Genomic DNA, 15,538 nt, shown 5'->3' on the forward strand with positions numbered 1-15,538 from the left:
CAATTCCCAGCTGCCATTCCTATACAGTAGTTGGATTGATGTGCATAGGTTAGGGGATACCCTGATATGTATGGTATATAATTGGGGAAGAGATCTGGATTTCCAAAATTTTTTCAGGGGGTGTAGATGAAGATGATGTGTAACTCTTTCAGTCAGAATAGAGAGAATCTAAGTAGCATAGAAACTTTTCTTTGTGAAAACTTGGGCATTATAATGTAATTTATGTTTTAGCTTTACCCCACAGAGACCAGGGGAGAATAATCAATTATTCAAAATATTGTTTTTTTTAATGATCTTAAAATAACTGGGCCAACCAATGCCAAAATGTGCTCTATGTCTAATTGTTGCAGTGTTGTAACAATCAAAACTAGACATTTTTCTGGAACTATGGTATTTTTAGATGGGTTATTTCACTCAGGGTTGGAGTACATTGTTGCTGCTCTAAATCCAAAAGCACAACAGCTGTTGTTGTCTTTGACTAAGTAGTGTGATCAAATGTTTTCATTGGCAAGATTCAAGCTTATAGGTGGTGGATAAATTGGGATTGAAAATGTTTGCATACAGCTTGTTCAGTAGTTTCCTCGAGCAACAGTATCTCATGTTAATTTAAATGTAGTTAGTTTTTGGTTATTCTTTATTAGTAAGCTGTATAAGCAATGAATGATACTTTGGCCACTTGATAGGAGCTTTATAAACAGCTCATACTGTGTATATTATACAAAAATAATATGCATGTTAGATTGTTAGATATATCTTGACTATCATTGTAAAGAATGCTACATTTTTATATGTATATATTAATAGTATTTTATATAACTCTGATTGAAAAGTAATATTTGTTTCTTAGTGGAAATAATGTGATTAAAATGTCATTTAAGACCATGAAATTATTAAAAAGAGCCATTCTCAATATCCCTTTTTCCTATCTGTTCAAAAAGCTGTTTATGATACTTTTTCATTCACCCCATTAATGATCACTTATATTTGTGATTTCCCTCTTGGCCTTATTTGAAAGTTTTGTACTTCACAACCTGGTCAGCCTCAAATCTCTTATTTGTATTCAAAAGGACTTTGTCACTCAAAATCATCACATGCCTGATTTGCATTTATTTTTTTATTTGTGATTTAGTGAGGAAATGTTTGCTTGAGTCCAGAAGTTCCTGAATTTAGCGATTAAGACCATAATATCTTATCAATTCAGTGGTTGATGAGATATTATTGTTGACACTTTTTCACTGGGTGTCTATTTGAGCCAGGGACTTTTAGGAGCTTGCATCTAGCAGCTGTCAGTGGTATTACACTTCAAGGGACCTTGCATTGGCTTCAATTTCAAGCCATGGTTAATGTGGCTTCTACTGCACCTTATAGGGTGGCACAGTAGCTCGCTCTGCTGTTTGAATTATGGTGAGAGGTAGTCGGTGTTGAATTTAAGATATCTCATATCTGTACGTCATAAACATTATGCAGCATATTCTATGCTGTAGCTAAGTCATTCCAATAAAGATAGTTTAACTGTGTCACAAATAATCCAAATCTCACATTTGCTATATCTTAGGAAATATTGATTTCGAAATAACACAATCAGCAATTAAAGATTAAACAGTTTTATTGTGGTATATTTCACATCATATTATATGATTCGAAACATCCCATCAGTTTGAGTACTTTATTCTGCTTCTTTCCCCTGTGAAAATGTGAAACAAAAAATCAATACATAAGTACATACAAACATTACAAATTATACTTACATATGTAGATTGTTTAATTGAAGTGTAATTAAAATAATGGTCATTTTTTAGTCACTTTTATAAAGCAAATATCTGCTCTAAACTGTTGTGTGTAAAGCACTTTTTAATTTTTATTTGTTTTTCATAAAACTTAAATGTGTACATATTTACCTTGCCAGAGTCACGGGTCTTTGCTCTCAGTTTGTTGACTTGGGACTCTGCAATGTCTGCACGCTCCTCAGCCTCCTCCAGCTCATGCTGGACCTTCCTGCACTTGGTCAGATGAACGTTGGCCTGCTCCTCCTGGAATTCCATAGAGATAGACATGATTGAATGTTCAAAAAATACCTGAAGTCTTCTTTGTGTAAAGAAAGACTGACAGACTATCAAGTTTTCACTACTGAAGATTTATATGTTGTCCTTACCGCTTCCTCAGAGTGCCTCTTGTAGACCTTCACCTTGAGCTGCAACTTGTCAACCAAATCCTGAAGCCTGCTAACGTTTTTCTTGTCCTCTTCAGTCTGTGATAGAAAATAAACGTGATGTATAAATGTTGTCGGAATGACTGATTGATTGAATTGTACATTTTAAGTGTTAATATGGCTGTACCTGGTAGGTGAGTTCCTTCACCCTCCTTTCATATTTGCGGACACCCTTAACAGCATCTGCTCCACGTCTCTGTTCAGCCTCAATCTCTGTCTCAAGCTCACGCACCTTGAGGAAAGCAGAAATATCAGAAAATATTTAGAATGCATGTTGTATGTTTTCTTACATCTCTTCAACTGTGCATATTTCTAAAATAACTGTTTTACCCTAGACTCGAGTTTCTGGAGCTGCTTCTTGCCACCCTTCATGGCCAGGTTCTCAGCCTCATCCAGGCGGTGCTGCAGGTCCTTAACAGCAACCTCCAGGTTCTTCTTCATCCTCTCCAGGTGAGCGCTAGTGTCCTGCTCTTTCTTCAGCTCCTCAGCCATCATTGCAGCCTATCAGAGGAAGCATTTTATGTCATTAAAAATATCTGAAAAAGCGAATTTTACTTACTCAAATTAAGAACAAATAAAATGTAAACCCACATCAGTGATGGCCTTCTTAGCCTTCTCCTCTGCATTCCTTGCTTCCTGAACACTGTCATCCACTTCACTCTGGATCTGAACCAAGTCAGTCTCAAGCTTCTTCTTAGTGTTCAGTAGACTTGTGTTCTAAAAGAGTCAAATTAGTTGATTTATAACTTGCTTTACATAATGGTTTGGATTTGTGAATTAATGGAAATGGTAAATGTACTGTACTTGCATAGCGCTTTTACATTACGTCTCATTCATCCATATTCATACACTGATGACTACCGGAGGGAAACTAATCATTCATAAACAATTCATACACCGTTGGCACAGCAACGTGAGCAATGTGGGTCTTAAGTGTCTTGCCAATCCGTCAATCTTCCAATTGGTGGAAAACTGCTCTACATCCGGAGCCACAGCCGCCCGGAAAGATATTTGAAGAAATATTGACCTGAGAGTGCAGGAGTCCAACACGCTCACTGGCATCCACCAGCTCCTGCTCAGCAATTTTGCGGCATCTCTCTGTCTGCTCCAGAGCACCTCTCAGTTCCTCAATTTCAGCCATCATGAGACAATTTCTGCGTTCCACCATAGCAGCTTGTTCTTTGAAATCTTCCTGGGCTCTGACAGCATCATCAAGGTGCAGCTGTGCATCCTGTTGAAAAGATATTGGGGAAATATTTACCAAAATGTAAATGTACTGACTGACTATAGTCTGTGCAACAACAACTATATATTACAATATTACCTTCAGCTGTGCCTGCACATTCCTCAGCTGTTTCTGGGACTCAGCAGCCTGGCGATTGGCATGGCTCAGCTGAATCTCCATCTCGTTCAGGTCTCCCTCCATCTTCTTCTTGATTCTCAGGGCATCATTTCTGCTCCTGACCTCAGAATCCAGAGTGCTCTGCATGGAGTCAGTCACCCTCTGGCTGTTTCTCTTAATCTGCTCCATCTCCTCATCTTTCTCTGCCAGCTTCCTGTCCACCTCACCTTTGATCTGGTTGAGCTCCAGCTGGACGCGCAGGATCTTAGACTCTTCATGTTCCAGAGTTCCCTAATGATATCACAGAATAAAATGTTCATCTCTGGCGTCACACTTCTTTTCAGAAGATTTCCCAAGAAATGTTTTTACCTCAGCCTCTTCAAGAGCTGTCTGGATCTCAGACTTCTCTGTCTCCACCTGCTTCTTGGACTTCTCCAGCTCATGGATGCTCTTTCCAGTCTCACCAATCTGTTCAGTCAGATCTGAAATCTCCTCTGAAAAGAAATGCATGTGTTTAATGTTGATAAGTCTTAAAATGTGTAATATATAAAATACATACACATGCGTTGAAAATAATCCAATTGTAGTTGCTAACACAATCTGGCTAGAACTCACGTTGCAGGTTCTTGTTTTCACGCTTCATGGTCTCCAACTGATCCAGAGATTCCTCATAGGAGTTCTTCATCTTGAACAGCTCAGTGCTGAGAGAACGCGCTTCCTTCTGAGCTCCTTCAAGCTCTGCCTGACCCTCCTCATGCTTTTGTTTCCACTCTGCCAACACCTAATTTACACAGTTCACACAGTCAATAACAGTCGACTTAGTTATTAATACATATAATGACAAATACGTTTCGTTCTCTTTTTTTGTTTGTTGCAATAAGTAAATGGTAGTACCTTGTCAAAGTTCCTCTGCTTCTTGTCCAGGTTGGCTGCCAGCCCGTTAGCCCTTTCCACATCAATCATGAGGTCCTCCACCTCACTCTGGAGCCTCTGTTTGGTTTTCTCCAGAGAAGCACACTTGGAGTTCACAGCCTCAATCTGCTCTTCAGCCTCCTGAAGGCGCTGAGCCAGCTTTTTCCTGTAAGAAAAAATGGCACATTTTTTTCTCAGTGAAAGATTTATATCCAACTTACAAATACCTATATCCTTCCTGGTATCTTTGCATATATGAAATACAAATAATCAAATACTTTATGAATCTCCTTGAACATATAAAGATAGTGTTAGAATGTAAAATACTAATGAAATGAAAGAAAAGTTTGGATTAATTTGTTTACATACAGGTATTGACAATCGCCTCGCCTCGGTACGTTTCTTTTTCCATTACAAAAAAGTACATACTCAACGTGGGCGGGGTCGTCATAGCACGGCCGAAACTGCCGACACAAAACACATAAATAATGGAGGACATTGAGGCAGTGGTGTACTTGCTGCTTTATGTGGCTTTCTGTCTCACACAAAGCAAGAAAATTGAGCCATATAGCTGTAACTATGGTTGTAACGCTGCTGCCGGTATTTAAAAATGCCGGACGGCTCATGAGTCTTCCAGCGACAACTCTTCTGACCAATCAGCGGCCAGCAGTGTGTCGACGTCACATTTTAGTACCGGCTTGGCTCGCTTGGAACCTCACCAGAGCAGGTACTAAAAAAGTATGAGGTACCAGGTACTATCCTTAGTGGAAACGCAATAAAAATCGAGGCGAGGCGAGCCGAATAGAGGCGAGTCGTGCTGGAACTGTGTAGTGGAAAAGCGCCATTAGCCATTTTATTTTTTAGATTGTACTCACTTGGACTCCTCAAGCTCCTCAGTGCGCTGGATAGCATCAGTTTCATACTTAGTTCTCCACTGAGCCACCTCACTGTTGGCCTTGGACATTCCACGCTGCAGCTCAGCCTTGGCTTCCTGCTCCTCCTCAAACTGCTCCCTCAGCAGCTCACAGTCATGGCGAGCTGATTGCAGTCCATGGGCAAGAGCATTTTTGGCCTGGTATTAGAAATATTCTTGAATGAGCAAAGCTTTTTAACTTAAAATCATACATGATGCCCTATTTACACTCTTATTTAAAGGTTTTTTGTTTTTTTTTACCTTAACCTCCTCTTCAATGTGTCTCTTCAGCTCCTCAATCTGCTGTGTGAAGGCCTGTTTGCCTCTGGTCAGCTGAGAGACAAGAGCCTCTTTCTCTTCAATTTGACGGCCGAACTCACCTTGTGTGAAAATTGTCATTAAACGTTACTTTATGTTCAGTTTCTCAGACACACTGCAGACCACTGTAGTTGAACCCTATTTCATACATACCATTTTCAGTCAGTAGACGTGCTTTTTGTGTACCCAGGTCATTGATATGACGGAGGTTTTCATCATTCTTGGTCTTGAGTTCGTTAAGTTGATCCTCAAGAGTACGGCTTATCTTTTCAAGATTTACCTAGTGAGGAAAAGTTTTCAGTATCACAGATCAGATTGTATTTGTACTAGTTATTCATGTACTTAGTAACTTAGGATATTAAAACACCATGTAACATATTATGTACCTTTGCTTTAGCAACAGCCTCCATGTTGCTGGAGAGGTCATCAATCTCCATCTTGTATTCACTCTTTTCTTTCTCAAGCTTCTGCTTGACACGCTGGAGGTTGTCGATCTGTTCACCCAACTCAGCAACGCTGTCGGCCTGCTTCTTGCGTAGAGCAGCAGCAGTAGCTTCATGCTGCAGTGTGGACTCCTCAAGGTCGCGGCGGACCTTCTGGAACTCAGCCTCACGCTTCTTGTTCATTTCAATCTGGGCAGCTGTGGCACCACCAGCCTCCTCCAGCCTCTCACTGATCTCCTCAAGTTCCCTGGAGAGATCAGATCTCTGCTTCTCAACCTTGGCACGAGAAGCACGCTCAGCCTCAATCTCCTCCTCCAGTTCCTCAATACGGGCCTGTTAATGTAGATATGTTGTCTTTCAGTAAATGTAAACTTAAACCATTAATTAGCATATATACAGTGAAGTATTTTATGTAACACTGTGTGAGTCACCTGAAGCTCCTTGATCTTCTTCTGAAGCTGGGCACCCATTGACTGCTCATCCTCAATCTTGCTAAGTAGCTGACTTAATTCGAAGTCCTTCCTTTTAGAAAAATAATGTACATAATAAAGGTTTATCAAAATGTCTGGACACATCTAGACACCTTTTCACTAGTTCAGAAATTAAAACAATGTTATTACTTTTTAATTTTCTCGTCAGACTGCTGCTTGTCATTCTCAAGATCCATGATGGATTCCTGGGCCAGTTTCAGATCACCCTCAAGCTTTCTCTTGGCCCTCTCCAGGTCCATGCGCATCTTCTTCTCTTGCTCCAGAGAACCCTCAAGCTGCATATTAATATTTGGTTAGAGTTATTAATGTGTACATATTTTTTAAAATATCACGTTCAAGGGAAACCTTGCTGTTCATCTTACATCATCCACTTGCTGCTCAAGCTTGGTCTTGGCCTTGGTCAGAGTGTTGACTTTGTCTTCCTCACCCTGCAGGTCATCAAGAGTCTGCTGATGAGCTTCCTGGAGGGCTTTCTTCTCCTTTGTCAGCTTAGCAATGCTCTCATCCTGAGAGGACATCTCCTCAGTCAGGTTCTTCACCTAAATTTGAAAGAAAGATGTTATCGAATGTTAATCTTGATAATGTTACTTGATATGCTGGATATGGTAATATTTCCAAACCTTGTTCTCAGTGGCATGTTTCTCCTTTTCCACTTTGGCCAAGGTAAGCTCCAAGTCATCAATATCCTTCTTGAGCTCAGAGCATTCATCCTCCAACTTTCTCTTCTTGGTAGTAAGCTCAGCATTGATTTCCTCTTCATCCTCCAGCCTCTCAGTTGTCTCTTTGAGTTTGGCCTCCAGCTGAATCTTACTCTTGATAAGTCCCTCACATCTCTCCTCAGCATCTGACAGATTATCTGTTTCCTAGTTCACATTGGGAAAAATGTTTTAGTACATCAACATATTATGATCATGAACTGAGTTAAGCCATATATCTTTAGATGTCTACTTACAGATGCTACTTGGAGCTGCAGATTGTTCTTCTCCTGCAGGAGAGACACCATCTTTTCTTCCACTTCCTTCTTCTTGGCCAGAGCAGTAGCCAAGTCAGTTTGCATCTTCTCATAGTTCTCCTTCATATTCATGAGCTCCTTCTCAGTTTCAGCACTCATCAGCAGAGGCTTGATCTTGTAGTACACCTTCATCCATGGCCAGTGTTTGACATTCATGAATGAGCGTACGTTGTACTGGATTGTATAGACAGCATCCCTGTGGGAATAAAAATGTTTTCAATGAACAATGTTGTTTGTGATTTTTTTCATACCATTACTGTGTGTACAGGATTAGCTGTATTAAACTTGCTTTCTTTCTGTCATCTTCACAAACTCCCTTCTCATGACGTAACCACGGCAGAGAGCCTGAGTCATGGTGACAAGAGATGCCAGTTTTTCATCTCTCATTTCCTCAAGGGTACCCAGCAGACCAGCCTTGAAGAACACCTTATCAAACAGAAAATCAAAATCATTGCCTGCACAGAGCTAAGGATTTTTCAATATATGTTTACATATATGGCCACATCCTGGGTACTCTGTATCAATAGAAACCATTAATCACTTTTTTATTTACCTATTGTCCAATTTTTCACCAAAATCAAGAGTATTCAGTTAGTAACAAAAGACAAACTGAACAACTTAACCTCCTTTTTGATTATGCCAAAGTAAAATGAGAAATGCAAGGTGCTTACCTTGGTGGTTCCAAATCTGTACTGGTCGTGATCAACATCGATTGAACCAAGCAGCTTCTCTGAAGCCTTCTTGTTGTCAATGAACTGGCCCTCAGGGATTACACCAGCATTCAGTACCTTGTACCTTTTCATTAGACAGTTAATGGTCAGTGTAAGGTTTGTTCTTTAGTTTGTGTCAAGTATTAGAAGATGTAAAGAATATTGTCAGTGATACCTCTGCTTGAAGTCAGCATAGAGGATTCTGCTGGGGAAACCTTTTCTGCAGATTCTGATACCCTCCAGCACACCGTTACACCTGAGCTGGTGAATGACCAGGAAGTTCTCCATCAGACCTGTATGAAAGACATTTGTTAGCCATTTTTGTGAATTGTTATTGTCCTTGTCAAAGCAGCACAAAACTAAGTACACCATCCCAACAAGACTTTAGTTTACATAATCTGTGTACCTGGAGTCTTTGACTCATTGGGAATCAGGCAGCGCACAAAGTGAGGATGGGTGCTCCTCAAGTTGGTCATCAGCTTGCCCAAGTTCTCCTGTAAATCCAAGATATACATTTTTGCAGTAAAATATAATTTGAATTTGACCATGAACTGAAATATAATGTTATACCTTGGTTTGTGATGTTAAACCTTACCCTGAATTGAGAAGATACGGTCTGCATAGAACCACCCTTCTTCTTGCCTCCCTTCTTTGTGGTATCTGTTAATAAGTTCAAGAAGAAACATTTTTGTTAGAATGTGACTTCATATTTCCATCAACACATTCTACAGTTAGTCAAAATATGCAGTATTTACAACCTTAAGATGTTAATACCATACCTTCAGCAGCAGCAGGAGGATACAGAAGAGACAGCAGTTTAACTGAGGACTTCTGGTACAGCTGAATGACAGACTCATTCAGTGGGTCCTTGTTCTTGTCAAGCCAGCCACTGATATTGTAGTCCACAGTACCAGCATAGTGCACCAGGGAGAAGTGGGCTTCAGCCTTGCCCTTGGCTGGCTTTGGCTTCTCAAATGCTCTGTTTTTGCCAAGATGCTGGTCATAAAGCTTGTTCTTGAAGGATGTGTCTGAAGCCTTGGGGAACATGCACTCCTCTTCAAGGATGGAGAAGATGCCCATGGGCTTTAAAAAGTGGGAAAAAGTTTGTCATTAAGTTGTACATGAAGTTAGAATAACACAAATACATAGAATCCCAAAACTAAGTGCTTACCTTTTCAATCAGCTCAATACAGGCAGCCAAGTCCATACCAAAGTCAATGAACTCCCAGATAATACCCTCCTTTTTGTACTCCTCTTGTTCCAGGACAAACATGGTGTGGTTGAAGAACTGCTGCAGTTTCTCATTGGTGAAGTTGATGCACAGCTGTTCCATGCTGTTGAACTGTGAGTGAATGAATGATTGAGTATTCAATGCAAATCAATAAAAATACCTTGTCTTAAACAAATCAGCTTTGTTAGGAATGAACCTTACATCAAAGATTTCAAAGCCAGCAATATCCAGGACACCAATGAAGAACTGCCTGGCTTGTTTAGTGTCCAACATCTGGTTGATTCGGATGACCATCCACAAGAACATCCTCTCATAGATAGACTTGGCCAGGGCAGGCACTGAGTTCAGAACCTGAATAAAAAATATAAGACAAGATTTGGTTTATTGACTCGTTGTTTTGTAAAAGGCTGGATTAGTGTTTGAATTTAAAGCTAAATGTCACCCTCACCTGATATTACAGCAGGGACTAACACATTTTCTCAATTTTATTGTTCTTAATAAAGTTTATATTGGATTACTTCAGTGGTAATAATTGACTAATCAGTAGTAATATAAATATAACTTCTAAATTAGTAGAAGAAACTGATACCAAATTTTTTTCTATTTACCTGAGGTACAGTCTGTCCCTTGGTGACAAACTCATTTCCGACCTTCACTCTAGGATAGCACAGAGCCTTCAGCATGTCAGCAGAGTTCAGACCCAACAAGTAAGCAACCTTATCAGCCTCTGAAAAAGTGAATTGTTTTACAGTTAATATATACAGTATGTGACAGAGATTGTTTGTCATTCTGTCATATAACAGAAACCAGTCTGGTAAAGGACCTTACCACCTGAGCTAATATTCAATACTCACCCTCTGTGCCATCAGGCTCAGCCTGCTCCTCCCGCTGCTTCTGCTTGAACTTCATGTTACCATGGTGGAGGACAGCACCTGTCATCTTGTAGATGCTCATCTTCTCCTCATTAGTGAAGCCCAGGATATCAATAGCATTCTGTGTGCAAAGAAGGTGCCCATGCAAAACACTATCACTTAAGAAAATGCAATGAAAACAGTTGTTTTCATGTTTTATTGATGCAAAAAATATATGAACATATTTGGAAGACACATTGACTTACATCGGTAGCATCCAGCTCTTCTTTGTCATCAATGCTGGCCACTGTGATCTGACCCATGCTGCACATGGGGAAGTCGTAGGGGTTGGTTGTGATGAGTGCCACTTCTGCAGATCAAAAAGAGTGAAAAGTTCAGCACACTATGTTTCTCATCAGTTTTAAAAGTAAGTTTAACATTGTACAATGACTCAGTCTACTTACCAAGGAGCCCAGGCTTGTGGTTGGTCATCATCTGGTAGAAGATGTGGTAGCCTCTCTCATCAGGAAGCTGGAATGACACTCTAGACTTCTCCAGCAGATCTACAAATGTTGTTCATGAGTCACTATTTGGGCTATTCTTAGTGTGAGTTACATACATTTAAAATAAGAAATTGCTACTTACATGTTTCAATATCAGCACTAGCCAATTTGCCAGTTGTTCCAAAATGGATTCTGATGAATTTACCCTGTTTGGGAAAGATTTATTTTTAACATCCCTCCACATGGGCAACATGCAACAAGACCTTTCTTATGTGTAGAAATCGCTCCATACTTACAAAACGAGAGGAGTTGTCATTTCTCACAGTTTTGGCGTTACCATAGGCCTCCAGCAAGGGATTGGCTGCAATAATCTGATCCTCCAGTGACCCCTACAATTCAATGTTTAGAATTCATATCATATCATCAAAGGACTTAGTTGTTTTTCTTGAAACATATTCTGTAATTTCAGAAATGTTATCGCACCTGTATCTTTGATGCTTCTTTCTTCTTGTCTCCACCAACTGAGATTGTTGCAAAGTACTGGATGACACGCTTGGTGTTGACAGTCTTTCCAGCACCGGATTCTCCACTGGGTATAGACACAGACTTATAAGAATTTGATCAAAATATTTGATTAAGTTGCAAAATTTGATAAACAAAACACTTACGTGATCAAGACAGACTGGTTCTCCCTATCTGTTAAAATGAAAAACAAAGCAATTAATGTATTTTGCAGAAGAAACCTCCATGTACTGATACTCCATTGTTCACAACTTACCACAAAGCATGAACTGATAAGCGTTGTCAGAGACAGAGAAGATGTGGGGTGGAGCCTCCATACGCTTCTTTCCTCTATAGGCATTTACAACTTCACCATCATACACTGGGAGCCACTTGTAGGGGTTCACAGTGGCACAGAACAGCCCAGAGTAGGTCTGAAAGTGATCATGGAGATATTATAGATAACCTCATTTCTTTCTACAAGGACTGTAGAGTAATTTTCAAAATTTGTGTTTGCTCAATATCAGATATTCTTACGTAGATCATCCATGCTGCATAACGCTCTTTGAGGTTATACAAGACAGAGGCTTCATTGAGATGGGTCATCATGGCCATATCCTCAATTTTGTCGAACTTGGGAGGGTTCATTGGATGGACGTCATCTTCTTTAACTGTCCTCTCCTGGAACAGGACATTAGTCACAATGAGTACTGTTCACATCTATCTCCCATTTGCATCTGACTGTATGATACCAACCTCCTGTGTGTCCAGGACTTTGACGGTGACATTGCCACTATCTTTCTTGAGGATTGTTGCCTTCAAGTACAGCTCTTTGACATCGGCCACATAGCAGGCTGACTTGGCATCAAATGGTCTGGTTTGAGCCTCAAGTCTCTCCCTCTCTGGCTTACGGAGATAAATGGAAGCCTTGCCATACAGGGCCATTTCGGCGTCCGTACTCATGGTGGAATATGATGTCTGTAACGTCATTACAAATAACAATAAGTAAGTCTCATCCTAAAACTTTTTCAGGTCTTTCAGCAACAAATAACCAAGTTCAACTAAATAATTAACACAAAAGTGATTTCATCATAGCTCACTCAAAATACTTTTCTAGACAGTGATGAGAATAACAATAATATTAAGTCTCGTGAGCGCAGTCAGTTTTTAAAGAAATAGTTGAACCAAAACTGCAACTGGATGAATTGTTTCACATAAAATGTATACAAATTAGAACAGTGGAAGTTTGTTCATACCTGAACCTCTCTCTTTCAAAAGTCTGATTTATTTCACTATCCTGTTGAAAACATAAAACATATTTGCAGTTTGAAATGAAAGATCAACTTAACAAATACAACAATATAACAAATATAATATCAATGAATCAATATTTAAATTCTGTTTTATATTCTCTTTTCCTATTTTAAATAAGGAATACATAGGAATGCCCCTGAGCAGTGCAGATAGAAGATGTGCTTACCACAAGCAGGTGTCTTCAAGGGTACTGTACCACACACTGACTTGTTATCTTGGACTCCTTTTATTAAATCCACTTTGCTTACACAGCAAAAGTTAAATATGGAACACATGTCAAATGCAGTGTGGGTAACACTTAAAGTTGACATTCATCCATCCTTTGCTTGTGTATATACATTGTGTTTCTGATTTCAAACAGCGAAGGCAGTTCCTGTTCCTTTCTAAAAGAAATGTGACAAAATTAATAGCTTAAAATACAACAACTTTAAACTTCTTTTTCATGGCAGACACAGGTAGGAAGGTTTATTTTTTACTTCTAATTATTTATTTTTTATATTGGGATCTCCAAATAAGCTTTCATCATATTTGTGGCTGTGACTAACACTTTGTTTAACAGGTTGCATTTCACCCCCATTTTCCATTTGTTCATGTCACACCCGGCACAAATAAGCTTATATGTTAATCAAAACAGCTGTCAACATAGGCTTTGTAGTGGCTCACATTTCATAAGTGTTTTATGAGCATAAGAACGACCCTTATTATCCTTTTAGGCTTCAAGCCTTTCTACTTTCTACTAATTTGTAAAAAAGGCTTTTTACTTTATAAAGTGTTAGTCCTTCAGTTGTGAGACAGTCCAGCAGCACATTACTTTATCATTATTCATCACTGTTGTAAGTTGTACTTATATAATAATTTAATCTTTTTCAAATGATGAAATATTCTCCTTGAATATTTGTCAAATAGTACAAATTCCATATAAGTGATTCCAAGACATGTTCTCCTGATAAGCCAAATAGTGCAAGATGAAAAACGAACCCCATCAGTTATTCATCAGAGAATCTTCCTAATTTTTCAAAGAAGTTCCTACAGTTAGCCAGAATTGCCACTGTGTGTAATTCTCAGCTGCTATACTCATAGTTGGATTGATGTGCTTAGGGGAGCGGATACCATTAATTGTATATATAATTGGTGGAGGTATCTGGAATTCCAAATGTATTTCATTATAAAGATGATGTGTAAGTCTTTCAACCAGAATAGAGGGAATCTAAGTAGCGGAAAATATTCTACATGTTACTTTGGACAACACATTCTTTTTTTAAATTTTAGCTCTAACCCTCAGAAACCAGGGAAGAATCATCCATTATTTGAAATAGATTTTTGATAATATATGTATAACATATATAATAATATGTATGATATATAATAATATATATGTATGTGTAATTGTCGCATTGTTGTACTAATAGAAAATAGCAATGTATTATGCTGCAGGAATGCTTTGAGACATTGAAAAACTATAATATATTCAGATCAGGGTGCGAAATACAGAAGAGCCAGGGGGAGCTTAGCTTCCCTCAGTAAAACATGACATTGTGTTGATAAACTATAGATTAGTAAATCACTCTGCAGAGTATAGTGCGCCCTGCTTGGCTGTATTGTATCATGCAGTGATGTTTGGTTTTATGTGTTCATTAATCGATTATTAATTAATTCTGTGGCAACATTCAAGCCTATATGTTCTGAGTACAGTGTTGGGGAGTGAAAATATTTGTATTTTGGGAGCTTGGTCACTAGTTTAGTTCAGCACCAGAACCAAAATGTAAGTGATGTTAATTATCAAGATTTTCGGTTATTGTTTGTTCGTAAACTGTATAAGAAATGATTGTCACTTTGACCACTTGATAGGCTACAAAGAGCTACAAAAGCAGTATGCACCGTTGGTGTTATAGCCTATCATTTTGAAAAATGCTGAAGTTTGTATGTAGATGGAAGAGATGGAATAATTAACTCAAATTCAAAAAATAATCTTCCTTAATTGCTGTTCTCGTTATCTGTTTATTTTAAGATGAGTTTTTTTCATTAGGTCCCATAATTCTCATGGAGTGGGTTGAGATCTGTCAAGTTGGTGAGTTCATAATTTTAGCACATCGTCATTCTGCTTATTCAGGTCCTCCACCTTGAGCTGCCAACAAGATCTTTCAGCCTGGTGTCTTCAGTGTGTACTTTAAAGCAAACATGCAAGATTTAACATTTTCATCGATAACTATGTTCGTTGAATTTATTTGATGTATATTTTGTGCTAAATATCAATGTACTTTGCAGCTAGGTTCGTTCTTCCTCCTCACCTTTAAATGCATGTGCTGCTCCACATCTCTTGTCTGTAAATCTTAACTTCTAATCATTTAGTTTCTGAATGTGTTTCTTGCCACCTTTACTTCTCATCCTCATCCAGCCAGTGCTGGAGGCCCTTCACAGCAACCTCTAGGCTCTTCTTCTTTATGTATAGGTGAGTATCATGTCAAATAGAGAAACAATGAAATTGAAACCTATGTTAGTGATTTCCCTGTTTTCCTTCTCTGCATGCCTTGCTTCCTTTGTAGTCTTAAATTTAAATTTTTGTTACGTGATTTATAAAATTTTAAATGGTTTGACCCCTTCTCCACTGTGACTTTGTGTGTACTTGCTCAGTTAATTCTATTAGATCCCCCAGAATATCCTCTAGTAGAAACTGAACCATACCATTCGGTCGCAATACATTTGGGCAGTCAGCATTCTCTGTGAAAGCCACAACTAAGTGCAAAGCCCTAACTGATGACATGTGCTTCTGAGCTCTGTAACCACTAAC

General features: G+C 39.0%; 1 protein-coding gene across 2 annotated transcripts; it reads right to left on the reverse strand.

Moving 5' to 3' along the window:
- Positions 1–1,666: 1,666 nt before the first annotated feature.
- LOC133982363 (myosin heavy chain, fast skeletal muscle-like) lies at positions 1,667–12,399 on the reverse strand. 2 transcript variants are annotated; one of them, XM_062421399.1, is made up of 39 exons: positions 12,193–12,399; positions 11,974–12,114; positions 11,714–11,870; positions 11,604–11,631; positions 11,419–11,524; positions 11,232–11,324; positions 11,078–11,141; positions 10,897–10,995; positions 10,699–10,802; positions 10,436–10,574; positions 10,190–10,308; positions 9,783–9,932; positions 9,522–9,692; positions 9,130–9,433; positions 8,946–9,010; positions 8,757–8,844; positions 8,526–8,643; positions 8,312–8,435; positions 7,930–8,066; positions 7,581–7,836; positions 7,249–7,491; positions 6,991–7,167; positions 6,758–6,903; positions 6,569–6,659; positions 6,081–6,470; positions 5,848–5,974; positions 5,638–5,756; positions 5,339–5,535; positions 4,446–4,629; positions 4,167–4,332; positions 3,921–4,045; positions 3,534–3,842; positions 3,237–3,440; positions 2,801–2,926; positions 2,540–2,710; positions 2,337–2,441; positions 2,153–2,248; positions 1,899–2,030; positions 1,667–1,684 (listed from the first exon to the last, which is right to left on the reverse strand). In XM_062421399.1, the coding sequence occupies exons 1-39, from the start codon at positions 12,397–12,399 to the stop codon at positions 1,667–1,669; spliced, it is 5,796 nt and encodes a 1,931-aa protein (XP_062277383.1). The 2 variants fall into 2 exon arrangements, with proteins under 2 accessions (XP_062277383.1, XP_062277384.1); XM_062421400.1 differs by having other exon boundaries at positions 8,946–8,999; positions 9,125–9,433; positions 11,974–12,117.
- Between the last annotated feature and the right edge of the window lie 3,139 nt (positions 12,400–15,538).

The sequence above is a fragment of the Scomber scombrus genome, chromosome 6 (genome assembly GCF_963691925.1).
Source record: "Scomber scombrus chromosome 6, fScoSco1.1, whole genome shotgun sequence".
Classification (NCBI taxonomy): domain Eukaryota; kingdom Metazoa; phylum Chordata; class Actinopteri; order Scombriformes; family Scombridae; genus Scomber; species Scomber scombrus.

Excerpts from the sequence above, each read along its gene's own strand:
- LOC133982363 (XM_062421399.1), bottom strand. The coding sequence starts at position 12,399 with ATGAGTACGGACGCCGAAATGGCCCTGTATGGCAAGGCTTCCATTTAT. Across the intron at positions 4,333-4,445 it reads AGCAGAGGAACTTTGACAAG|GTGTTGGCAGAGTGGAAACA; the intron begins GTACTACCATTT and ends TGTGTAAATTAG. Across the intron at positions 2,249-2,336 it reads TGAAGGAACTCACCTACCAG|ACTGAAGAGGACAAGAAAAA; the intron begins GTACAGCCATAT and ends TTTCTATCACAG.